The sequence below is a fragment of the Corvus kubaryi genome, unplaced genomic scaffold (assembly GCF_017639235.1).
Source record: "Corvus kubaryi isolate FWS band 111438036 unplaced genomic scaffold, C.kubaryi_AGA036_p1.0 37308, whole genome shotgun sequence".
Taxonomy (NCBI): Eukaryota; Metazoa; Chordata; class Aves; order Passeriformes; family Corvidae; genus Corvus; species Corvus kubaryi.
The window spans coordinates 2,537,392-2,564,681 of NW_024581096.1; the positions used below are offsets into that span (position 1 = coordinate 2,537,392).

A 27,290-nucleotide genomic window follows, 5' to 3' on the forward strand; every position below is an offset into this window, starting at 1 on the left:
GCATTAACTTTTCAAACAGAACCTCTGTTCTAGGATCTGTCTTGGCTTTAAAGAATAAGAAGACATAGTAAGTGGAATGGTAGGAAGGAGGAGAAAGGTTTCCTGTTTACTACAGCTCAATTCAAGAGCCAGAGGTCTGGATTCCATTCCTGCTTCCCCTGTGTGTTTCTTACGGTACTGAGCAACTCAAAGCATATATTACACTCTTACTTGCTAATTATGAGTTCATGATTGTATACGTAGCTCTCTTTAATTTCTGGTCTCTGAAGCTTTCAAGGAATTTAATTGTCTCATGTGAAAACTCCTCCAGGCACCTGAAGTCAATGGGCTCTTCACAGTAGACCTTATGCCTCCTGATCCCCGGTATTCTCAATAGAATGATCTAGGAGATAAGTTAGAGTTTTTCATGAAAGAAACGGTTACGTGATTAGATTGCCTCTAAAAGGCAGAAGTCTTATATGAGAGGCAACCTTGGCTGTAGTGACCATGAAATTGTAGAGTTCAGTATTATATTAAGAGGTAGCAGGACAGCAAGAAAGATTACAACCATGAACTTGAGGAGCGCTAACTTTAACCTCATCTTTTTGGATCTTTTTGGAAGAATCCCATGGGAACAGGCCCTGCAGGGAAGAGGGGTCCAAAAGAGTGGATTGATGCTCAAGGATCACTCCAGGCTCAGGAATGCTGCATCACAGTGAGAAAGAAATTGGGCCAAGGGGGCAAGAGACCTCTGTGGATGAATGAGGAACTACTGTCATTACTCAAGTATAAGCAGAAAATATACAGGAGATGGAAGCAGGGTCAGGGAACCTGGACTGAATATAGAGAGGTGGTCAGGGTAAATGGAAATGAGACTAGAAAGCCAATGCCCAGCTAGACTTAAATTTGGCTAAGCATAATAAAAAGGGTCTTTTCAAATACATCAATAACGAAAGGGAAAAAAATGATAATGTGGACTCAATATTAGATGGAGACAGGACCCTGGTAAGAGAGGAAGAGGAGAGGGCAGAGTTACTGAATGCCTTGGCATCAATCTTCACTGACAAGACCAGGCCTCAGGGATTCCTGGCTCAGGAGACCAGGGTGAAGAGATGTTGAAAGGAAGACATTCCCTTTAGTGAAGGAGGATTTGGTCTGAAACAACTAGACAGACCTACTCAAGTCCATGGGCCCTATTGGGATGGATCCATGAGTGCTGGGAGAACTGGTGCACATCGTAATGAGGCTGCTCATGATCACCTCTGAAAAGTAATGACAATCGGGAGACGTGCTGAGAACTGGAAGAAAGCAAATGTATCTGTGGGCCAGTCAGCCTCATTTTGATCCCTGGGAAGGTGATGCAGCACCTCATTCTAGAGGCCATCTCTATCCATGTGGAAGACAAGAAGGTGATCAGGAGTAGTCAGCATGGGTTCACTGAAGGTAATCAGGTGTTTGGCCAAACTGATTGCCTTCTCCAATGAAATGTCTGGATGGATGAGAGGACAGCAGTGGATATTGTCTACCTCAACTTCAGCAAGGCTTTCAATACTCTTTCCCAGCATCCTCATAGGCAAACTCAGGAGCTGTGGACTGGATGAGTGATCAGTGAGGTGAATTGAGAACTGGCAGATTCCAGAGGTTTGTAATCAGTGGCACTGGGTCTGGCTGGAGGCCTGTCACTGGTGGTGTTACCCAAGGTTCAATATTGGGCCCAGTTTTGTTTAACTTATTCATCAGTTCATCAGTGAAGGACAGATGCCTCCTTGGCAAGTTCATTGAGGACACAAACCTGGGAGGAGTGGCTGATACCCCAGAGTGCTGTGCAGCCTTTCAGAGGGACCTTGACAGGTTGGAGAGATGGACAGAGACCATCTGAAATTCAGCAAAGGCTGGAGCTGACCTCCTTGGGGGGCAGCTCTGCAGGCCTGGGGATCCTGGTGGACACCAAGCTGTCCATGAGCCAGCGGACTGTCCTGGTGGCCAAGAAGGCCAGTGGTATCCTGGGGTGCATTAGGAATGGCATTGCCAGCAGGTGGAGGAAGGTGATTCTGCCCCCGTACTCAGCCCTGGTGAGGCCTCACCTGGAGAGCTGTGTCCAGTTCCGGACTCCTCAGGACAAGAGAGACATGGAACTCCCGCAAGATCGTGCCAAGAGGCTCTTCTCAGTGGTGCTAGTCAGTGGAACAAGAGGTAATGGGCAGAAGCTGATGCACAGGAAGTTCCACCTGAACATGAGGAAGAAGTTTACTGTGCAGGTGACCGTGCACAGGAACAGATTTCCCGGAGAGGCTGTGGAGTCTCCCTCAGTGGAAAGAACTGCCTAGGCACAATCCTGTGCCATGTGCTCCAGGATGACTCTGCTTGAACAGGGAGGTTGGACCAGATGACCCACTGTGGTTCCTTCCAACCTGACCCATTCTGTGGGAGATTGTAAACTGTGTATTTTGTAGTGTCACTTATGTTAAAGGAAAGAACTACACACAGTTTTTCTGCCAGTGGCCTTGATGCTCACTGTACAGTGAACCAAGCAGAAACTAAATCTCCAAAGTCTGAGATCTATTTTAGTATTTTCAATTTTTTTCCTAAAAAGAGGTTCTTCAGATTTACAATATAGTTAAAAAGGCTTGTCTGATGACAGACAGCTCTTATTTTTCTAGGATTCCTATGCTCATATGTAGGACAAGAATATAATTTCATTGATGTTTAATATCAGTAGTGTTCTTAGGCTTGGGAATCCAGAATTGCAGCTCTTCTTTTTGTACACTAGAACCCGTATTTTCTGTATTGAAAAATTTTCCTCTAATTTTCCTCAAATTTATAGTATCTGAGCTAGTTCTTTCTTTCTGGGAATATTATTTGAGCTGTTCTACCGGTATTCTTCATATTACTTCCCTTTTTCCTGAAAGTACACTAATAACTCTTCTATTTTGAGGCAAGGGTTTTCAGAAGAAAAGTTTGTTATTATCTCATTTAGGTCTTTATAGCTGGTGGCAAACTTGGACAAGACTAAATGAAAGCAATGCCAGAGAATACCAGCATGTACAGTGCAAATTTGTCTATAGAGAGAGGAGTGGGAAAGGAGAGAACACAGGGAAATCAGAAAAAATTGATGGCAACAATAGAAGATTTTGTTTAAGGGCCTGATTATTATTTAATGAGAAACACTGAGAAAATGAAATATAAAATATGTAGAAATAGGAACTGAAACAATACAATGAGTTCTGGAATTCTGTGAACTTGTAGATCACAGAATCATAGTTTATTAACTGTCATGCATGTCTTTCCTTGTATCTTGTAATTTTCCAAGGGCAAGTGTATTACTCTGTCCAGATCCACAAGTATTCTTAGTAAGGCAGTGAGCTTCTGGTGGTAAAAAGCCTAGAAAAGGAAAAAGATTCCTTCTTTATGTTTTTTTATTTTTATGCATTTAAAAATAACTCAAATAAGTGCCTACTCCGTTTTTAACTTCTTTCATGCTTAATTAATTCTAATGGCAACAAATAACAGCATATATTGTCTGGAATTTGCCAGTAGTCCTAAGCATTGGTTAGGATTTCATTCATTCTATTAGAGTTCATCCAGATGAATTAAATGTTTTAGATAATCATGGGGTTTTTTATAAAGTAGTCAGTGTACTATTACTATTATAAGTAAACTGGTTGCTGTTCAGTTTTCTTTGCTGCTCATGACCCATGTAGAGTGGTGCCTACTATGTTTTTCTTTCATGCCCTCAAATGAGTTATGAAACTATCTTTAGGCATATAAAACATACTTTTCCTCATCAAAGAAAATATAAGTTTGGCTCTGTGATGAACATCTTGTGATCTGATGAGTGAGCTCCGAAAATATGTCTGGGTTAACCAGCATGCAGTAGTTTTAGTGATGCAAGAGTCACTATATATTGGTACTGGCATCTTTATAATTAACTGTTGCAATCACAAGCCACAATTTTTGGGATTGATTTTAAAAATAGGTACAGCATTTACATGCCTGCAATTTTAATTCAAGAATAAAATGTGCTCTGTGTAATTTAAAATTTGACTGCTGAAAGTCATACAGACTATTTGTGAATTGAAATCTGCAAAACAGCTCAGTTCTCTGGAGATTATGGTCACTAAGCCACTGGAGTTTTGTTTTCTATTAGGATTGCCTTGACCGGTCATGAGAACATTTTATGTCTTTTATTATAAACTAAAAATCTGTAGATTTGAAAGCAAAGTGTTTCTGTCTAACTGCTTATAATTATTTTCCCCAGAGTATAAATGAACTAGTTTATCCGTGCTTTTTAGATTACTTATAAGAGAGACCATATACTCAGGAAAGTGTTGATAATTTAAAGATAATTTTTCAGTACAGGGCATAACCAAGCTGTAGCTGTTGTCTGGAAAAAATAGCACTTCTAGCTTTTTCCATATATTTTTCTTGTTTTAAAAGTTACTATCTGATCTTTTCTCTGAGATTTTTTATTAAATAACATTGTAGTTAGACAGGAATTATGTAAAGTTTATATACTGTGTGACAAGATGCTGCAGAACCTTTTAAAAATGGATTAATGTATCTCCTGGCATCAATTAAAGATTCTTCACTGTAAGTGAATGGGGTCAGTACTGTCTTACTGGTGATATGCTACCTGAACAACACTTAGTAAATAACACACCTGAAGTTTTTTTTTAAGCTGACCACAGTGATACTTCACAATCATAGAACTTTAGAATATTTTCTTATTCCAAAATTCCTCAAAAATGAATTTGTTAAGGCTGCCAATTTTTAGCCAAATTCTAGAAGGAAATGTGTCTGATGCCAGTAGGAAATTCAGTAAAAATATAACATTAATATCAATGCTATATGATAAGTACATTTGTGAGAATGGTATGCATCGTTAAAATGCATAATTCTAAAGTGTGTATAAATTATTTTTAAGCAAATATATTTGAGGAAAATATCATTATGAAGGCCACATTCAGCCTATTCAACCAAGAGAATTAAAGCAGTTTGTGATAGAAAGGATAAATGATTAGTCAGAACTGAACATGCATTGCTTATCAGCTAGCAGTGCCATGTTACTAGCATTGCTATAGCTGTTAGATACTATTTCTTATTGTGGTAAAACATGAGCAGAAAATTGCTAGAAATACTCCTGCTTAGGTTGTGTGATCTAATTCAAATTATTGTCATCTGTTAGCAGTTTTTGCACTGATTGTAGAATTCAAAGTGAATCTTGTCACAGCTTCTCAAATAGTTAGATCTTTCACTTATTTTTCAAGAGCCAAATGAAGATATTATTTCCTCCTATGAAGAAAGGCTGAGAGAATTGGGTTTGTTCAGCCTGAAAAAGAGACGGCTTAGGGGTGACCTAGTTGCAAGCATGCAGTATCCAAAGGGAGCCTACAGAACAGATGGAGACGGACTTTTTTTTAAGAGCATGTGACAGGACAAGTGGGAATGGCTTCAAATGGAAAGAAAGCAGGTTTAGATTAGATATTAGGAAAAAATTCTTTACTGTGAGGTTGGTGAGATACTGGAACAGGTTGCCCAGAGAAGTTGTGCATGCCCCAGTCCTAAAAGTGTTCAAGGCCAAGTTGGATGGGGCTTTGAGTAACCTGGTCTAGTGGACCAGGCAGGGGGTTTGGAGCTCTATGATCCTTAAGTTCCCTTCCAACCCAAATCATTCTGTGATTCTATGCATATCTTAAAGTGGAGAGATGGCTGTAAGGTAAAGTTGGCAGATATTTGAAGCCAGGAGGTTTTAATCCCCTTTTAATTGTATGCATTTCACATTTTGGAATAAGTTAAATATTTAAGAAGATGAAGAAAGGTACAGCTTTTTGCAGCTTTTATAATACAAATAATCCTATTCTTTATGTTTTATAACTATGCATGTTCAATAAAAACTGCATGTGAATTGCAAATCCACAGTTTTTTTATGCTAATGAACATCGTATAGTATGTTTTTAAGAGAGGAGGAAGGCAGTGTGTATTACTCTTTACAACATTACACTGTCATCATATCAGTGGTCCTTTACTGCTTTAAAAAAAAAAAAAAAGGCAAAATCTGCTTAATATACTACCTTATAATGTTGCCTTGGCAGTGATATATCATGTTTTGGGAATAATGATCAATTCTAAATTGCCCTGTTGATGGTTAACAATGAAAGAGGAGCTGAAAGTGCCAGGCAAAATGAGTATTCACAGAGACAAACTGCATCTTTCAGAATGAATTATAGTTCTGTTATTTCAATGAAGAAAATTTGTAGGATAATGTATAAAAATGCAACACTGTTTCCCAGTATTGCTGGTTTGTTTTAAACCAGAGCACATAAACAATAATTCTGCATCAAAGTGTGACCACATTCTATTTGGTGATGTTTTCTTTGGAAATTTAAGTGTCTTTGGTAGGAGAGGATGGCAGACAGAGAATGGACTTCATGCAATACATAAATAAAAACAATCTGCTAGTAAATCTATAAATATATTCCCTTTGTTTTAGAAAACAACAGAATTTTAAATTCCTTGCTCAGTGGGGTAGCCTAAAATTGAAGGAAAATAAAAAAATAATTGCAGCTAGGGGTCATTCAGTTAATTTAAATTCTCACTGCTGCAGCCTTCAGCCAAATAAAGTGGGATGGTAGAATTAATAATAAATAGGTGAAATACGATTATACTCAAAAACTAGAAGAACAGAATGATTAATTAATGGATTTTTCATTTCATCCCAAGGTGTCCAGAAACAAGAGGTGGTGTGTAAAAGGCTGGATGACAGCTCCATTGTACAAAACAATTACTGTGACCCTGACAGTAAGCCACCAGAAAACCAAAGAGCCTGCAACACTGAGCCTTGCCCACCTGAGTAAGTTATTAATCACTTAATATGGACATCTGTTTTGCATAGAGAGAAAAGTCTTCATAATCTATAACAAATCCTGTTAACCAAATGTATATAAAATTCTCATCAAGTTCATTCATGTCCTATCTTGTCAGAAAGGCTATTTGGGTTTGCTTTGGTTTCTTGTTGTGCTAAAATCAGCTGTGAAAAATGCATTGAGGATTGAGTTGCATTGATTTGACTGAGGAACAATAATGATGTTTGGACTACACCAAACAGTGCAAGTGAAAAATACTAGCAAAACAGTTTCTTAGGATCTGAGTGTCGTATGCAGTGAGTAGTGCGCAGAGTAGAACTGGGGACCATTCTTATGGCAATAATGGTAAAAGAGTGTTGAGGTGAGACTTAACTTTGTCCTAGTTATTAATATTGCATCTGAAATGTTTGCCATATTTTAAAGTATGTTGTATTAACACTTGGGTTGAAGGGTTCACACGAGAAGTGGCAGATACAGAAACTGCTAAGCAGACCAAACAATTTCCTGACAATAGTTTTGTCAAACTTTTTCTCCCGCATATTCAGTGTTGTACAGTAATGCTGAGTGCCTTTAGGATTAGGTGCTTAGATTCTATTTAGATTTATTTTTAAAGATAGCTGTATGCTATATATAGATAATTAAAAACTCAGCAGCTCGTTTGATCAAAAATGAAGTTTGGCAAGGACTTATAGCATAGCTTTATCTTACTACAAAACCTGTTTAGAAACAGTTGTGGTATTTTGTGCTGGAAAATAATATCAGCATGTGAACAACAGCTTCTCTTATGTTTTGAGACAAATAAAACTTGTGGAGAAGGTGGAACAGATACAACAGTTTCTTGATTCCCAAGCTCAGGTTAGTTTGACTTTGGTGGTAGTCCTTAGCTGTGTTCCAACTGGGCATGAAAATCATTAATGCTGATTAAATGGAAATACTGCACAATACGGTGGTCACCTGTAAAAGTCTCTTAGAAACTGCTGAATTGTACCATGAAGGACGCTAGGAGGAATGAGACAAGATTATTGTGCATTAAAATCCCAACAGGTCTTCATGAAGTCAGTCTCTTCCTGGAGTTTTAGCTGCTTCCCTAGTGTGGTGCCTGGTTGCACAATGGCAGAGCAGTGTCTCTTACACTTCCTGCTGTGTCATGTAACACATTTATTTGACATAAAGCCAAGTGAAGCCATTGCACTGCTCTTACCTTTGAATGCGAACGAGCTGTGTCACAGACAGGTCAAAATTAGGTCAAAATCATTGTCCCCACAGTCTATGTGTAAATATGTGTTTATCCTGGAAGGATATGCATTTATTCCCTGTTTGGATAACCTGTTTAGCATGGCTCTAAATGCACCAACCAGACCTGAGAGCAGGACTTGAAAAGCGGTTGTGTTTGATCAGTTCCTTTTTACCAAAGTAGTCATGTTCAATCAGTTCCTCTTTACCAAACACATTCCAGTTCCTTCCTTTCTATGGCTTAGCTATTAGCAAATTAACATTTTAAAAAGTAGTGGTAATAAAGTTTTTCAAAACTAGGTAAATTTTGGGTGTCCTTTTGTTGTTTTGTTTTGTTTGGTTTTTTGTTTTGGTTTTTTTTTTCCCTGCCACTACTTAAAAAACCCCCACAAACCAACAAAACCCAGCCCAGAAAGTGGGAAGCTTTTGGATTCCCCATCCAGTATGACAAGGACATTGATGATCATTGTGAAAGTCAAGACATCAGTATTCAGAAAATGGGTAGAGTGTATTAATTAGCATCTACTTCAGCATGTCAGAGCAGTTCAGCCCATGTCTGCCTCCATTCTGATGTTCCCCACAGAGTGAATACAAAATGCCAAACTAAGGAAAGGTTCTTAATTCCCGATTCTGTAAGTAGTCTAGTTAGAATGCTGTTCAAATAACAGATAGTTATCCAAAGAAGTTTGACCCTTTTGGCAGAAAGTTTTATCATGCAGTAAGACTGAGTGTTTACGTGGACTGGCCAAGTATTTCCCTTTTTAATTAGCACAATTCTACTCTTCTTGTGGTGTATACCAAAAGCAATGAAAATGATACTCTTTCTAACTGAATGCCAGTTACATTATACTTTGATGTCTTTGAACAGCAGAAGACTATGTTTGTTTTCAATACTTATTATATCTTACATTTCAGATTTCAAGAAAATACTTTTTCAGTTCTATGATTATGAATAGTGCTATCTTGTCATACAGTATAAATATTAGAGGTACCTGAGAGAGAAATCATTTGAGCAAATCATAGTACCAATTGAAAATTAACACTGCAGCCTCTTGAAAGCTCTGAAGAGCTTCAAATTCTCCCTATTTAGGTAAAAGCATAAGATTTTTTGATGAAGAATCACAAATTAATTTCCTTTTGCTGGGAAAGTAATGACAGAATGTGGCATAATTGTTTCCATCTCTGCATTGATGTAGCTTCATGTTAGGATATATTACACATAATGTAACACAAAAGAGGATAGCAGCACTTTTTTTTTGACAGCAGCTTGAGAAAATGACAGATCTTATGAGGTAGCTCCAGGAATACCTCCAGGAACATCCACAGTGGCTGACATGCCTGACATTTTTGGCATGTTGGCAACATGTGATAGCATACTCAACTTCACCTTCATCCTTTGCAAGGATGACTCAGGCGAGTATCTAATCAACATACGAAATAATGAAGACCAAATGTGCTCGTCAATATGAAGAGATATTTCAATTTAATTGAGCTGCATTAACCATCCAGAAATAGAAATATATAACCTTACAGCCAGATTAAAAGCTGCTTTAATCTCTGCAGTAGCACAAAGCAATCTAATATTATTTACAATTCTTGACTTCTACTACATACACAGAAACACTCAGAAGTTCCCTCTAGCATCTATCATACAGTTCTTTAAATTTTAAAAGATTTTGTTGGGATAATTTTTTTATGTGATGAATTCATGTTTTACCAGTGTTTGCTTCACTTTAAAAAATGATAATATTTTGCATTTCAGTATGGTGTCTTATTGAAAGGTTTACAAATGTTTCATAATCAGATGAGAATTAACTCTCAGAAAGCCCAATTTTGAGATCAAATTGTTTTATTGTAATGATACTAAAGAGGCAAACATCTTGGCTTTTGACTTGTGGTGTAAGTTACAGCAATGGTTCCCAAACATTTCCAGTTGCAAACCACTTTCACAGAAATTATTTCAGGCAAGTCCAATACAAAATACTACATAAATAGCTTCAATTTTGTCAGGCTCAAAGACTCCTAGCTACTATAGGCTAGATTGGAAATTGGTGCTCTAGAAAAATACAAAGTAGTGTTATTATTGGAAAATATGTTTGCAGTGAGTAATAAATTAAAATATTCAGTAAAAATACCCATAAGTTTATTTCACCATGAATGTGTGTATTGTTAAAAATTACTTAGGGTTAGTAATTGAAACTGTTTGCATTCTTGGTTTGTGCAATTATCAACTCTGTTTCTGAAACATTTACTGAGTCTCCTAACATTTTCTATCCAGATGGTTTATAGGAGATTGGTCAGAGTGCAGTAAGACCTGTGATGGAGGAATGCGTTCACGAACAGTTCTCTGCATCAGAAAGATTGGACCTTCTGAGGAGGAGACGCTGGACACTGCCAGCTGTTTAACACACCGGCCTATTGAAAAAGAGCCCTGCAACAACCAGTCCTGCCCCCCACAGTGGGTTGCTCTGGACTGGTCAGAGGTAAGGAAATTTTGCTGTGTTAGTTCATTGGTAATAGTGGAGGCAGGACCTCTGGCCACTGAATGTTAGTACATTTCCTGTCACTGCTTTCTAAGTAAAGGATTAATAAGAAATTTTCCCAGAGGAGGTTTCACCTCTGCCTCATTGTTTTGTTTCCTGCCTCTTATGAAAATGCCCATAACCTACGGTGTGTCAGTGTACCCTAAACTAACTCCATGTCTCTCACAGGTATCACATGCTAGTCACCTAAAGTCATTTTACTCTATTATCATGTCCAAGCTTTTATGCAGGAAGGTCATGTTATGATTTTGAACAAAATCATTCTAATTTAATGATTCAAGCTCTGCTAAACTTCTAGTTGTGATAATTAATCAGGATTGTGAAAAAGTACCAGGCTTCTTTCTGGTGTGAATTTTATTTGTGTAGCTTGGCAGACTGTCTTGACTGATGATATCATTTCAATATAATGAGAAAAGTGGCTTTTTTTTTTTCTGTGCATGGTTTCCAGAAATATAATGTATTGAAATCCCTATAGTAATATAAATGTAAACATTTTTATATGCATGTTTATATGAATTTCTGACAGAAGCATGAAAAGGAAAACAAGAGTGTACATAAAAAATAAAGAGCTAGATACTCCTCCCATTGAAACCAATGGCAAACCTTGCTAATTTCTCTGGAATGCAAGTTATAAAGTTTTTTTTCATACCCAAAACAATGCATAATACAAATAAAACAATTATTGAACTCTTTTATCTGTACATGGACTTGTTGAGAATCAGTATAATTACACATTTTTAAAATTCTCAGTGATTATTAACAAGAAATTATGTACCTTTTTGGTCAGAGAAACAAAGCCATTTTGTAAACATACAGGTTAAATGAATTCCTTACAAGAATGTAAAAGGGGTTTTATCAAATTGAAATCAAAACTAAGGATGTTTTTCCCACTGGAATGTAGTCATTTTTAGGTAATGCCATAAGGTTTTTCATACTTTGCAATAGTTGAGCTTTGATAGAATTAATCCAACCACCATAAATTACTCCTTTTATATTTTTCTGGATAATTATGAAAAAAGCAGAAAAAGTATTCTAAGGATTTCTTGGGAAGAGCCGTATCAGACAAGCACATATAATTTGCATTCATGACTTCCACAGAGGGAGGCAGAAATTCTAGAAGCATTTAGTAATGGAAGATAATTTTTTGTCATTTGGTTTATCTGAGTATTTTGTTTTCAATTGCTTTGGAAGTGTACAATCATTTTGTTAAATTTTACTGATGTTTTTTATTTTCAGTGATTCAGTATTATTGAACGCAACCTATTTCCTTATTTCACTTTCATTTCTGGGATCCAGGTGTAGTCCATCTTAGTAGAATTTTTGCTATAACTCCAGAAAAGGAGTTGTGGAATGTTGTTTTCTTCTTGTACCAGTAGCTGGAAGACGATCTTTCTCAGATGGCATCTTAGACATGGATTAAAGATTGTGTCTTCAAGCAGTAGTAGAAGGAGGATGCTCCTAAACTCAAAGTTTGGTCCTCAGAGTCTTCCCTGCTTGATGACATGCTCTATAGATTATGAAACCTCACAGGCACATTGGGTTTTGACATTTTGACAAAGTCCTTTCAACCTTGTCACTTTTCTGTTTGTTTTGACAGACTGACATGATTTTTAAGCACTCAGCTAGGAAGGGGCTCATACTTCTACTTCCTACTTAAAAGTAATGCATTTTTCATGAAATACATCTGGAAGGAAATACTCACAACACTCCTTGGAATTTAGACCTCAACTGATGAGTCATGATCATGGCATCAAAGACCTCACATATTAACTGTCATGGGGTTTTGGTCTCTATTTTTTTTTTTTTTTTGTGTAGTTCTGCCAGAGATCTTCTCTTACTTCCCTCCTTCATCTAGTTTTCTAGTAGGCATTGTGCACAAGATTTGGTGTTGAAGTCCCTTCAGTAAAAGGATGTTTGAAACTGTTTACTCTGTATCAGAGTTCTGGAGACTGAACTTCTGTAGATAAGGAGGCTGTACCTTGGTAAAAAAAAGGTAGAATAGAGTAGGATAGAAAAGAAAAGGTTACATTTTAAGGAAAGCTGTTATATATATATCCATTTTGCATTCTGGATTATAAACTCCAAATGCTAGACCCATCTTTTTGCAGCCAGTTTAAGATCCTAAACCCAAGTAGAGATAACATTTGGGATAAACCTGTTTTTTCTATATGGACTAGTTTAGGTGCCTCCCTCTGGAGATTTTCTTCTTGTTTTGAGGTATATGTAGATGTAGATAAAAAGTTCTACATATTCATAGGGTACATCCTTACATAATACTGTGAACGTGTTTTAAAATTTCTGTACATTACTCAGAGATGCTTCAGGATTAGGCATACAATAATGAAGCTTGCATCACTCAAGTAATTTTTTTGAAAATGAATCTTAGGGGTGTTTCTTTTATCCCCAGTGATATACTGAGTTGTTTGGGATGTGTGGAAAGCCTTTGGTATGTGACCTCTTGAATATTGCTCCAGTTCCACATAATGTTGTTTCCCAAATAATGTTTTGTCCTTACATTTTAAAGGCAATTCCAGTCTTGAATATGTCAGCATAATCTGCATGTAAGATTTACGCTGTTAGAAACTGCTTCTGATCCAAATACTGCAGATACACTTATGGGATAAAGGTTAACGTGCCAATAGAGGATTCTATTGAGGATACTGAGGATATTGAGAATATGAGGATATTCTATAGAGGATACTGTGTACAGTATCACCTGTTAAAAAGGGATCGATTTGGGAAAGGTCTTGAGTTTTAGGAAAGTCTTAAGTTTGTTAGCACGTGTCTCTTCCTCATTCTGCAGTTGAGCTACTGTATATGACAGTTAATGGTCAGTAGCAAAAAGGAAATAGAATGGCAGCAACACCACTATGAAGGAAAATGAGGAAAAACAGTGATCATCTGGAGTGCTTCTTTTCAAATTACTGTTTTATTGTCTGCTTGGTGTCAGAATAGCACAAGAGTGATAAAAGGAGGGAAAACTATGAAATCAGAATTAAAATTTAAATAGGAAAGAAGAGGAAAACATGCATTGTAGGAGAGGGTACAATATTTCTATATATCTGAATGATGTGTTTCTGTGAAGTCAAGCACGGCATTTATCTTCCCTTTTGTCTGTTGAGGAAAAATGTGTTCATTGTCTGTGGATAAAGTGAAGTGGATAAAGACTGTACTAAGGTGATATTAAGAACAGAGAGTCTTACTTTTAATTATTGAAACATTTAAATTTGTTTCATAATAGTGTTACGTGTGGCAGACCTTTGTGCTTTGCAGCAGTGTTTTTCTTTAATGTAATATAAATAGTCCACTTTAGCATAAACAGCAAAGGAAATCTAAAACTTAGAAAATCTTGTACATAATAAAACAACCATCAGTGTCAGCTTGTGTTTCTAAACGTTTTTAAATTATTACTACTGTATTGTGATTATAATTTAATTGTAAGATCATAAATATATTGTCCTGCTTTACAAATAGCATTTCTGAGAATTTTATTGGCTTTTTACTGAGATTTTAATTATTTATTTACGTCAACATTTTTTTCAGTGCACACCAAAGTGCGGCCCAGGATTCAAACACCGAATTGTTCTGTGCAAAAGCAGTGATCTTTTAAAAACCTTTCCAGCTGCGCAATGCCAAGATGAAAACAAGCCACCGGTGCGCATCCGCTGTAGTTTAGGCCGATGTCCTCCTCCTCGCTGGGTTGCTGGAGACTGGGGACAGGTGAGATCGTTCATGCAAGACTTTATTGCTGTTAGTCTCCCACATTAGCACCTCTTAAAATAAGATATCGATGGAGATAGATAAGAGATGGCTCCCATGACTGAGGGAAACAGCAAGCTTCTGCCATTTTGTGTCAGATTGAAATGTGACTCTTTATGATGGTTGTCTGAGAGCAACCTAGTTGCTACTGGATGGGTTTCTATATGCACTTTAAAAAAAAAAAAAAAATCCTTACTTTTTTAAAGAGTGTTTTGAGATACAACGGTGTTGCAGGGTTTAGTATTTTTAAAACACACGTAACTTCCTTGAGGAACATGATGGAAATAAAAAGCCTATTCCTATTGTAGTAGGAGATCTGTATATATATCTATCTCTGAAAAACCCCACTTTGAGATCAGTATAATTTTTTACATAAGATACATTAATTACCATACAGGGAGCTAAATTACTCTGGGACAGGCTGAATAGTGCTGTCATTATGCAGTGCTTCTAAATATGATTATTACTAAGTTTCCTTCTTTCTTTACGTTTTTCATCTCAATGGTGATGAATGACCTGTTTTTAGAATATTAAATGAAAGATTAATTTTCTGTTTGCTGAGCAATTTGGCTCTATGAAAATGAAACACTTTAGTTTAACTAACGAGTGGAAGATAATTTGTGATATTATAGTCTAGTTGGCTTTTTTCTATGGTAGTTCTTCAGATCCACTTTTATATTTAACTAATATTGTACTAAAATTGTAACTATTTAGTTATAGAAATTAAAAAATGCTTTGAAACAGCAGAGTATTTCTGTTTGAAAGATGTTTACTTTTTCCTTAAAAAAAGTCCTCTAGTAGATTTGAATTCTTGAGCTCTTTGTTTTTTCTTCTTTATTCTAAAGTGTCAGTGTGATACATGAAATAGTGTAAATTATATTCTTATATTTCAAATCTGAACTGTTCAAGGAGTCAACATTGCATTGCATTTTCTTTTCTTTGAAAGACAAGTATTCACATATATTGTAAAACAATTCTAAAATATTTTATGAGAATTCTTTTCTCTATTACTCACATCTTCAGATGCCTGTCTTCTTTAAAATTTGTGAATATGAAGTGTTTCTGATTGCTGCCTATTGCTTTATTTTATATTTAAAAATTGGATCCAAAGCTTTTAATTTTTTTCTCTTTCTTTAGTGTTCTGCACAGTGTGGTCTTGGGCAACAGATGAGAACAGTACAGTGTCTCTCATATACTGGACAAGCATCCAGTGAGTGTCCAGAAACCCTCAGACCTCCATCAATGCAGCAGTGTGAAAGTAAATGTGACAGTACTCCCATTTCCAACCCAGAGGGTAAGTCTGCCATGTTATATCATTTATTCTGAAAAAGGTAAAGTGACATGGTCAGCGTTACTGCATTGGTAAAAGTCTGTATGTCATAATCTCTCAGGCTGTGAATGATTTTTTAAAAATTATTTTCTGATTAGTCATTGTAGTTCAATGGTAAAGTCAATGAAAACCTAAGTACACATTGTTTGTTTAAAAAAATACCCTTAAAAATACAGCCTAAGTCATGGAGAAAATACTATTGTTTGTGTCACTGATTTTCTAATCTTTTTATTGTTTCAATGGAAATGTTCATAATAACGGGGGGCACATGATACACTTTTCATCACTGACCTTCTACCTGCCTAATCAGTGTTAAACACAGCAATGTAGAAGCAAAAAATAGTAAATTCCATGTTCATTGGAAGACTGGGACCATAGATTTCATGCTACATGGTTCTTGTAAGAACAAGTCTGTTCTTACACTTTGACATCCTTTCGGCTTCTTCTAACTAACCTGTAATTTTTTGGGGGTTTATAATGCCTGTTCAAAATATTTATAGTATTTTTTGCATTATACAGTCCAATTTAATTAGACTATTAACTAACTTCATCATAACATATTTTTGGTAGATGATATATTAGATAATATTGTGAAAATAAGCTTATTCACATTTATGAAGTACTTTGGATCTGAACTTATAAGTGGTCCAGTCCAACCTATTAGGAAATGCTGACTTCAAAGTAGACTTGGAGTGCTAGGCAGTAAAAAATATGTTTCCTCATTGATGATAATAATTGATTAGAATATAATTGATTAGAATAGTTGCTCATCAGATGAGTACAGCTCATTTTGTGTGGAAGGGGAAAAGGAATAGAAAACACAGCACTAATAGTTCTTCTAAAACACTTATTCCCTTAATTGTTATATTGCCTAAATTTTGAGTACTTGTCTGCAATGTCGCTAACACGGCTGCTTTTAACGTAACTAATCTCTGTGCAGTATATAATTGAGTATTTTTTACACAGAATCTCCTACTACATTGGAGTTTTAATGTCCCATCTATGTGGAACAAATGCTCTGATTTAAATTTATTCCTGCAGTCTACCCAGACTTGGTGGTCATTCAATGCCTACTGTATCCATCCATGTCCATGCCATAGAATCAAAATTGTTATAAAAGTCTGGCAAATATAAATGTCTGTGAAGAAATGGGAGCACACTAAAATCTTCCCCAAAATACACAGATGGTTCAATGTATGACCACTCTAATTCACTATTTTTAGTAAAGTTTTAATTTTAAGTAGAGGTTGTAATGTTGTAATTTGAAAACATGCTCGTACCAGAATTTTTCTTGGTTATTTTAATTTGCATTATTTCTGTTTAGTACTCTCATGTACTCTTTAAGTGGTAATTATCAATCTAGGAAACTTTCTGCCTTTTAAATCTCAAAGGCTGCATGATATTTTATTTCCAAATACAGATGCTGACTTTAGTCCAAAGTAAGGAAGGTAATAAATTACTTATAAGTGGACATGATTCAGTCCCAGTCCCAGTCTCCTCTTAATTTCCAGATTACGAGGTCATATTATTATTTGTAGTAATTACACTAGTAATTCTTCAGTATTATCAGGAAAATATACTAATCTCTTAAAGAAGGCAATCAGGGGTTTTCTCTGTGTGATCTCTGTATACTGGGTGGCCTGAACTTCTCTACAGTAGAATTGCACAGGCTGTGTACAGTCAGCCTGTTGGTAATTGTGTTTTTAGAGTACACCTTCACTGGAAAAATTTTGGTATCCACAAACAGAAAATGTTGAAAGTCACTTAGACGGTACTCCAGATGGATGTCAGTTCTTTGGCCTCCACTCTGAGAGAGCCAGGTGCAAGCCAGCTCCTTACTGACAGCCATCCAGGCTCATATAGCACAGTATCTTCTGAAGGATACAGTTCCCAACACTTTGCCACTTGGTGTCCGTTTTTTATTTGTGTCCCGCACTGGAGGTATTTATCTCAAAATTCATTTAACAGTTTAAAATGCTTAGATTCTTTCAGTAGGATTTTGCTGCAATCTTTGAAAGACTAAGGATGCCCCATCTCAAAATTAGGCAAAAATTCTGTCTTCAAAGTATTTTTTTCAATAATTGTGCAAGTATTTCTTTTTTATATATATATTCTAATTTATATATTTTTTAGAGCTGCTCCTAAATAATGAATATAAGAAGCATAAACAGGATTTTCAGAATAATGTACGTATTTGTCACATTTCCTGCCTTAAAAAAGTCACCTTAGACACAAGAGGAGCTGTTGTTAGTTGTCACTTTAAACAGAGAGGCCTATCTTTTTCACCATCCTGGAGATGATGAGAAGATTTCAAGAGCTAATTAATCCTAAAGAGCACAACTATTTTTGGAAAAGTAGTATTTTCTGGGAGAAATTTTGGAGCTGTATTTGTGAGGGGGGCATACTGTGCCTATGTGCTCACTTCTGTCACAGTGCAGGTACTGTGGGATGTGATCTGACTACCAGTATTTGGATTTCAAGGAAGGAATCAGGTCTCCCAGAGAGAGGGTTTGTCCACTCGGGAGTGCATGTGTAGAAGAGCATCCTTACCAACACATGGGGACTTTATCTATGTGCCACGTTGTAGCACTGCCTCGTACTTAGGGCTCTATTGTGAGGCAACTCCAGCAGCAGTGCACCCGTTTACAGCAGGGTCAGATTATCTGAGGGGGCTCTCTTCCTATTTCAAACCCCAGCAAACCTGATTCCCTTTGTTTGCCAAACACCTGTGCTCACAGACTACAGAGCCTGTTCAACAACTTCTTAGCAATTTAATTTTGCTAACCAAAGATAAAAACATACAGGGTTTTGAGGAAGCTTGAGACACTCTGCTGTATAATGATCATGTTGGTAAAGCTTGGAAAATTTTTCTTTGGGAAAGTATGAGTTGTTTGCATAAAACAAGTCAAAATTTTGGGGACACAGAAATAATAAAAGAAAGTTACATTGAATCTTGTAGTATTTTACATGTGCTTTAGCTCTGGGGTTTTTTAATTTCTCATTGGTGATTTAGAATATTGTAGATGTGGTTTTTTTGAACATGGGCTGCCACTGGCAAGGGTAATATATTGCATTTGCTGCTGAAAGTGAACTATAGGCATCATTTACCACACCATTTGAAATATATTCAGAATTATTCTATTCTCTTAAATACTTATATGTCTGCTGAATCTAGACTGCTAAAGCCCATTTAAAAGTTTATTTAAAAACTGTTTTGTGTATTTTTATGTCATTTCAGTTTTTCTTATATTTTATGTGATACATCTTTGCAGTTTCTTTAGCTGGAGGCACAGTGACATTTTGTGATTTTATTACTGTAAAATGATAGTTAATATCATAATATTGTCTGATCTAGCCACAAAGTTCAGGGAGGCACAGCTTGTACATGTAACTTACCAAAACCTATTAACACTAGTTACTAGAAAGAAAAAGGACTCTACTAAACCTTTTCCATTCAACCACAGTCCTGTGAAGAATAGGCTACTTCATCAGCCACCATATCTATTTCAAAACTGATTTTTAAAACAGAAGTTGTGAGGAACTTCCAGAATATTCTCTCATTGCTGTCCAAATGGCATCGGCTGAACAGGGTCCAGTTTTACTCAAGAGGAAGAATAACTTAAAAGAAACATGAAAAAGGATAATTTCAAATCCTGCTTTTAGCAAAAATGCAGTTAGTGGCTTTACTTGTATTTATAAACAGTGTGTTTGAGGGTTATTTTTGGGATTGAGTGAACTTTTTATGTCTTGTCAAGATCAAGTGGACTTATTTTATTTTTCACTTCCTTTATAATTCAGCATCTGTCTCACCTATGTTACCAGTCTTCACAAACATGAGGACCTGAAATATTTCTAGAAGAGACTTGAACTCTTTTGTGAAGAGTTTTTGAAAGTCAGTCAAACACAATGACCGTGTGTGGTTGCTGATAGAGAAATATATCTTGTTTCCACCAGCTACCCACAATGTCTTTTCTCCTGTCACTCATTTATGTTTCCATTAAGAATTAAAAAAAAGAAAAGCAGTATGTAAAACATCATGTAGGTGGAGTAAAAGAATTGCAATGAAAGTGCTATGTCTGTGTTAATAAAATGAAAGTTTAAGTAATTTCCTAACCGCTCCTTGCTTAGCTAAAACCATGCATATTGCCATTATCAGAAATACTGGTCAGTACAGACCTGGAAGTTCAGCGTCATCAATGCTTTCCTATGTTCAAATACTAAAAATTCTCATCTGCACTCAATTTGCTACTACACTATGCTTGCAAGTGCTAATGCAATATCTGTAACTTCCTGTCCCACAGCAAGAATAATGTACTAGGAGATTAAATGGAGAATAAAGAACTGTAGAACCTGTGTTGTCAGATGTAGCTGTTTCTCCAGCTGTATCAGGATAAGAACTGAGTAGGGACCAAACTATTCCTTTCCCCATTCCCACCTTCTTTCTACAGGTGAAAAAAATGAGCCAGAGGAGAACTACAGCATATTCCAGCATTGCTCCTGCAATGTACCCACAAGGTCACTTTATGTGCAACCTATGTGGGATGCAAAAGAATAAAACCTTCCTAAATGATGTTGAGCTCTCTTCTCCCTTCCTGGGAGAGCTACCTCCCAGCACAACTGGGCTGCTGAGGCAGTAAGCCCAGCATACAGGGAAAACACAACTATGAAAAAAAGCTTTTGTATCTATTACAGGCATAAAAATGGCTTTCCTTCTAGCATAAAATAAATTGTGAATGTGTGGAATCAAGCCTAAAGAATAATCCACCATTCAGTTTGGTCACTGAACTCACCCTGTTGGCGCCATTATCCGTAACACTTGCGTACTTTTCTCCGTCCCTGTTAGCTGCAGTGCACATTCTGTTTTAAGGATTCTTACAAATGCACAAGCATGGTATCAAATAGTGTGAAGCATAATAGTGATAACCTCTCATGGATGCATAAAATAACTCCTGAGAAGGAAGTTAAAAGTAATATAAAAAAATGACTCACATTTTCTAGCTGTGTAAAATGATCACTTATCCCAATAAATGATAATTCTTCCAAGGCAAAGACTACACACTTCTAAACCTCTGAAAGCCCTGCAAACATTTTTATGGCTTTTTAAAATTGCAATATTGTATGCACTAGACTGTACTAGTAGTTACAGAGAAAACAAGATGGATGGATAGAGAAACATATTAAACATCAAATTTTCTTTGTACTTTAATTTGTATTCCTGATTTCTTTCTCTTTAATGTTCTTAATTATTAGAGTGCAAAGATGTGAACAAAGTGGCATATTGCCCACTGGTGCTGAAGTTCAAGTTCTGCAGTCGAGCATACTTCAGACAGATGTGCTGCAAGACCTGCCAAGGACACTGACCCACAGGAAGCATAAGAATGTGCCTTGTTATTATCATTGTGGAAGAGTGTCCATCGAAGAGAGCCACACAGTGGAATGAGATTGACGTCCTCGCAAATGCATTACCCTGTGGAAAACATAACCACTGGTCAGCCCCAGCTGACAGGATTTCAATATTATTTTAACTTCTGTGAAGTGGGATTTATTAATCCAAAGTGCTGGACACAGTATGAGGGGATCCCAAATTTGAAAGATTCACACAACACATAGAATAGCTTACTGTGGAACCTTTGTGTTCTTTTGACTAAATCCAATAGTCTGTTTACATCCTTGGACCATTAAAATAGTTTTTATTATGGACTTAGCAATGACACTGAATCCATTTCTATTTAAAACTGTTTAAAATGTAGTTCTTATGAGTTGATCTACTATGGAAGTAAAGAAGAATCAAAAAAAAATGTTAAGTCATAGCTTAAAAATGTTAACTATTTTATCTCTTGACACAGCACCAACTTAAATTATAAAATGAGCTTGGAAATGTTATTTAAGGAGCAGAAATTTTTTAGAAAAAGAAGTATTTTTCCTTCATTCCACCTAATTCCCTTTGGAGTAATCCATATTTCCTGAACACTGCTGTGAGCCATATATAACGCTGTACTAAATAGAACAGCCATGAGGGACTTAGTTTTAAGAGATGCAACAGTTATTGCAGTGGTGCATGAAATACAAGTGTGCTATGAAACAAAATGAAATCTGCATTGCAGGTTTATAGCCATCTTACCATTGTACAAGTGAAACAGATTTCCACTGAAAGGGAGCATATTTCAGTATCATGGGGGAGGCAGATTCCAGCAGTGGTGAAGACCGCATTTCCAGCTCCTTCGCTACTACCATAATGGTTGTTTAGAACTTACACTTTGACTCCAGCTCACTTTTGTTTACAATACCAGCCACAAAGAAGAAACACCTTGGTGGGCTTCTAGATCTGGTTTACATGTTAGGTTTGATTCTCCAAAACTGAGGAATTTGAATGCAAAAGATAAGCCTACTGTGTAATAGCAACAATCCTTTGCAAAGCTGAAAGTTAAAATGGATTCCAGATGTTCCCTCCTTTGATACCATAGCAGAGGTATTGTTTATGAGAAAGAATATGTGAATGTTCTGTTCAGGAGACCACATCCGGGTGGGCAAGGATTGCAACCAAAGAATAAGTGACTCATGGAGGTATCTAGGTTCTGTTCAAATGAGAAGTCAGTAGTGTGCTTGAGCCAAGAGGCCTGCTGGACTATCAGAAGTAAGGCATACTGGAAATGCAGTGGCTGTAGTGAACGCTGGCCACCTTCACCTGAATGGCCAGATACCTATTTAAAGCTGGACCATATTTAAAGCAAGGGGCAGCTTTTGGCATGAGACTGGAACAAAGTCATGCATCTGGATTAGAAGCTAGATGCCTTAACTATTCACTGCCATGCTCCACTCATTCATATTACCCTATTTTTAATATTCACCAAGTATTTTGCATTTTTAAAAGTGAAACCAAACTTCTTAGGCAAGTCACAGTCAGGAATATAACAAAAAAGTTAATTGTCATGCTCCTCTTCCCCTTCACTTTTCAGTAACAGACTCAACAAGGAGATGAGGAAAGTAGATATTTGTTTATAATAATATATTGTACTTGAATATTTGCAACAGGTACTTCATGAATGTGATTGTGTGTCCAACTATGACTCCTTTGTTGTAATGCAGTTAAAATTATGTGAACAATAATGTGTTACAAATTCTAACTCAAATAGCACTTTTTAAAAAAAGGTAATCTTTTCAGTGAAAAATAATTTCAAAATATGAGATTGAAGTGTACCAATGTATTTTACCAATAACAAACCAAGTATGTTGCACACTATTTACTAATGTGAATTAACATTGAACAATAGATACTGTTAAGAGGACTCATGCTATGAAATCCCCCCAACATATTGACAATCTGTCAAGGGGTTTTGTGTAGCCCCATGTCTGTACTCAAGACCGTCAAATTCCTGTCATCTGCTACCTCTTGCCAGTATTTCCACTTCTGTATGCTTGTGACCAGTGGAATTAATTTTCAGTTGGCTTGCATGTATTCACATATGCTTGTTATCTGTTGCTCTCATCACCATGTAAACAAGTCCTGTTAAAACTGACACCAGTAGATAAAAACATCCCAGTTTTTGGGAGTTGCACATAGAGATTAAGGGCAGTATGTAGTCCTTGTCTGTTAAGTGAATTGACTTCTTATATCCTTTTGACAAAACACCTTGGTGCTAGCATGCCCTGGTTAGATCAGAAGTATGATGAAAGGGGTTGTTACAACATTCCCTAAGCAAGAGGCCTCTTTGTATCAGAGTCCTGTTTTCTCCAGGGCATGATTTTGTTTATCAGCTAATGTGTCGTTTCAGCTAATGAGAAAAGGGTTTTCTCTGTATTGAAAAGAAACCTTTTTTTTTCTTACCTCATTTGGGACATGAAAATTGTAAGGAGTGTTTCCAAAGACACATTTTGCTCCCTTAACTGGTGCTAGAACACCGGGGATTCTGATGTTTACTCTGCAACATAACAGCACTGAGGTTGAATTTTAAAGAACTCCCTAGAGCAATGTTGAATTGTATTGTTAAAGGGAACAAAACACAGAATGTATATGGATTTACAAGCTAATCAACACTACAGACTAAGACTGAAATATGAAACCTAATTTAAAGAAAAATAATTGGTTTCAACAGCACAGTTCATTGCTGCTGCTACACTGTAGCCATCTATATAATCTAAGCTAAATAGTGTTATATTCCTAAATAGTGACAAAAGGAGTCTTTGTGCAGGCTATAAATATGACAGACTCAAATAGTTGAATCAAATAGTTGAATACAAGATGCAGAAACCAATCTGGTGCCAGTACTTCCACTGAGCAATACTATCAGCTGATTAAGATCAAAACAGAAAGAAAAATCTAGAGATCTATCCTTCAAGGTGTATACATCCAAAATAGTCCATTTCGTTAGGAACTTTATAATGGAGTGAATGTCACATAGATATCCTTAATAATACAGACTGAAATTACCTTTGTATTATTGTGATTAGTTGCTTATTATTTTATACTCAGTATTAATGTGGTACACTGTTACTTTATTATTATTATTTTTGCTTTTGTAAATTATATTCTAATTTATTGTCATGTTTCTTAACACTTGTTCTACATGCATTCTCCTGCTTGTAATGAAAACAAAAATATTGTAACACTTGATACAGTGAAATTCCACACCAGGCACAGATGTGTTTTTAACATAGATAATTTAGTAAAATAAAACTGCAGCTTTTAAGATTGATACCCATGGTACAGTTGTCTCTTCCCTGATTTACAGTTACTAGAATTCTGTATGCTTAATATTTGCTTCATCTGATGCATCAAAATATATATATAAGGTGTCTTCTTTCAAGAAACATCTGTGTTATGCTAGAATCCTGTCCTTGGCAGCAGCAATGTTTGTCATATATAAGGAAATAAGGAAAAGGAAAAGTCAAGAATATGGTCATGTACATTATTAAGTAATATTTTAGCCTAAGCAGTAATGTAGATCAAGAATGAAATTAATGGCAGCAAAAATATTCTGTACTTCTTGGAATTATTTCATTAACAGCCAGTCAATAATAACAATAAAATGTCCTTCTTGCATTGAGCTTTTAAGGTTTTATCTGAAGTTTATCTGAAGCCATGATGTTTTTAAATATAAAGAAGAAAGTAATTTCAGTAGACTTGGTGCTTAGGTAACTCTTGCTGAGAGCTGTTTCCTTTCTTACCTGGTACAGTATAAATAACTTGTTATGGAAATATATGATCAAGCCCTATGAAATATTTCTTATTTCTGAATTAAAATCTAGTTTCTGGTTTAATGAACATAAACACTCTTGTGAATAAGATGTTAAAGGAAGTACAAAGAACCTTAAATATATTGATGAGGTATTTAGTAATTTTGGTTATTTTTGTTATTCTGTTTACAAATGAGGATTCAAAAACCAATTACTTGTTTGTAAAATATGGGTATTTCTATCTGTGCTTGATCACAAAATTTTATTGCCCTTCAGATCACAAGTTAAAGTTCGATAAAGTCTTAGTAAATAACACTTTAATGACTGTTTTCTCTGTCATTGTGAAGCTGTTGACTTCCCTCCCATACATTCACACTGTAAGTTATAATCTGATAGGTTTCCCATTATTTTTCAGTTTGTAGTGTTGTTTTTTCCCACTGGAGTGGTTGTGTTTTGTGTTATAATGACAGACTGAGAGCACTGAAACAGATGTGTTTCTCCCTCCTTTTCTCCTGCTACCTTAAACTTGACATAACCCATGATGACTGTAGAATTCCTGACACAAAATTCCCTCCAGTCTTCTTAAAATGCATTTTTTTCATCAGATCTTCATTCCAGAGCCAATCATGCTGTTATAATTCTCTGTTACCCTTTGTCAGTGTATTTCTTGAGAAAATGAGCACCATTTTTACCTGAGATACTGGCTTTTCTTTTCCCTGACTTCCCTTTCTATACCCCAAAACTGTTCCTTCTCGAGTATACTCGCTGTTCTATCCGAAGCTATCTGATGTATAAGAAGCATTTTTAAATACCCTCTGTAGAATTCTGAACAGGCTTTGATTATTTTCCTGACTTCTTTATTATTTTTTTATTGTTACTCGGAACTAAGATCCAGGACTCTTCTGGAACCTCTTCTGTGGAGGTTTACTGCAATGGACTTTGGATGAGTCCTGTGAGCCTCATCTGGAGGCAGTCAGTCATCAATCTAAGAGTTTTGTAGAAGGCCATTACTAAGCTGAGGCTGTCATTCTGCAAGAAGTGACACCCTTATCTGGCTGTTTTCCCTTTACCACAAACAATTAGGTGGAAGGGATAGATGACTGCTTCTGTGTGGTCCCTCCCATGTTCATTCTAGACAGGGTGGTGTAAGAGCATTTCCGTGCAGTAATCAGGATGAAATCCCAAATAGATTTATAAGGGCTCAGTCAGCCACAGAACAAGGTTCATTACAGAGCTAGTGAATTGGTCATTTCCCAAGTGTATTTGGCCCAGCTAAAGTGGAAGTTCATGTCCAGTTTAGGAAAATAAGCCACTCAAATTGTGGTGTGGTGTACATTTAAGTATACTGCATCCCTTAAACTGGCATACCACCTAAGCAGCACTTGTCATTTATTTTGTTCTGTTTCTGCACGGGAGTGACATTGGCATTGAGTGGGACAGGCTACAGGACACAGTTTATGTTCAGAGGTCATATAGCTACCAGTCAGCAAATTATTGAAGTCTGTCCTGGAAAGGATATATGTATTTCTACATTAAGGACTGGAAGATGCAGTTTCTACAAACGGGAAGGCCTTTTCAGAGAAGACCTAGCAGGATCAGTAAATAAATAATCTCACTTCTTTAGTAATCTGGTTTGGAATAAATTTATCAGATCACAGTTTGAGATAGAAGAGGAAGTGTTTTGGACGCTAGAAGTGAAGACTCAGCCAGTGAGTGCTTCAGGCTTCAGTTACTGTGACCACACAGAGAGATCAGATTTGGCCTGGCTGATAAGCGATAAGCTGTGGATTTTAGAAACTGGATTTCTTCATCTGTATCAGGATGAGTATAGTTATTTATTCTTCTCTCCAGCCCCACCTTGACATCAAAGTCTACAAATGCGCACACTCTTGCAGTGTTTACAGCACAACAAAATTATCACTCACATTGTTTGAAAAACTCATCTTGTAATATGATTTATCTTTTGCAATGAAGATCAGTCTTCTTTGTAGAATTTACCTCCTCTTAGAAGTAATGCTGAGTAGTGCTTCTGAGTAACACTTCGTCTGCAAATTAACTGTGAGGTTACAGTTCTGGACATGTGGAAATACCTTCCAGTTATATCTCTATGAAAAGGCACAGATCTACTCTAGGAATTTCAGAAGACAAGCTTCAGCTGAGAGTGCATTTTACGTTATTATTGTCCCATTTGTTCTGAGGTCAACTATGCTTTATAAAGCAAATAGATTTACAGAAGTGCAGTGGTCTTAGTAGGGTCACTGCCTTCTAACACTGACCAGAAACAGGGGCAGGACCTTGTGCACGAATGACAGTGTGTGGTTGAAAAGTTCACAGTCCATTTCCAGGACACTCTCTTTCATTTCTCAGATTCCACTCCTCAGAATCCACGCATCGGTACAGGACTACGCT

At 36.5% G+C, this 27,290-nt stretch overlaps 1 protein-coding gene across 5 annotated transcripts in view; it reads left to right on the forward strand.

Moving 5' to 3' along the window:
- ADAMTS6 (ADAM metallopeptidase with thrombospondin type 1 motif 6) overlaps nt 1-24,751 on the forward strand; it is a 149,729-nt gene extending 124,978 nt beyond the window's left edge. For 4 of the 5 annotated variants that reach the window (XM_042028250.1, XM_042028252.1, XM_042028253.1 and 1 more), the window contains exons 21-25: nt 6,700-6,829; nt 10,354-10,558; nt 14,162-14,338; nt 15,515-15,671; nt 20,958-24,751. In XM_042028250.1, the coding sequence (XP_041884184.1) occupies nt 6,700-6,829; nt 10,354-10,558; nt 14,162-14,338; nt 15,515-15,671; nt 20,958-21,067 (779 nt within the window). In that variant the 3' untranslated portion in view covers nt 21,068-24,751. Of the gene's footprint in view, nt 1-6,699; nt 6,830-10,353; nt 10,559-14,161; nt 14,339-15,514; nt 15,672-20,957 lie in introns of those variants that run through there. The other variant, XM_042028255.1, reaches the window with a different exon arrangement.
- The last annotated feature ends 2,539 nt before the right edge of the window (nt 24,752-27,290 follow it).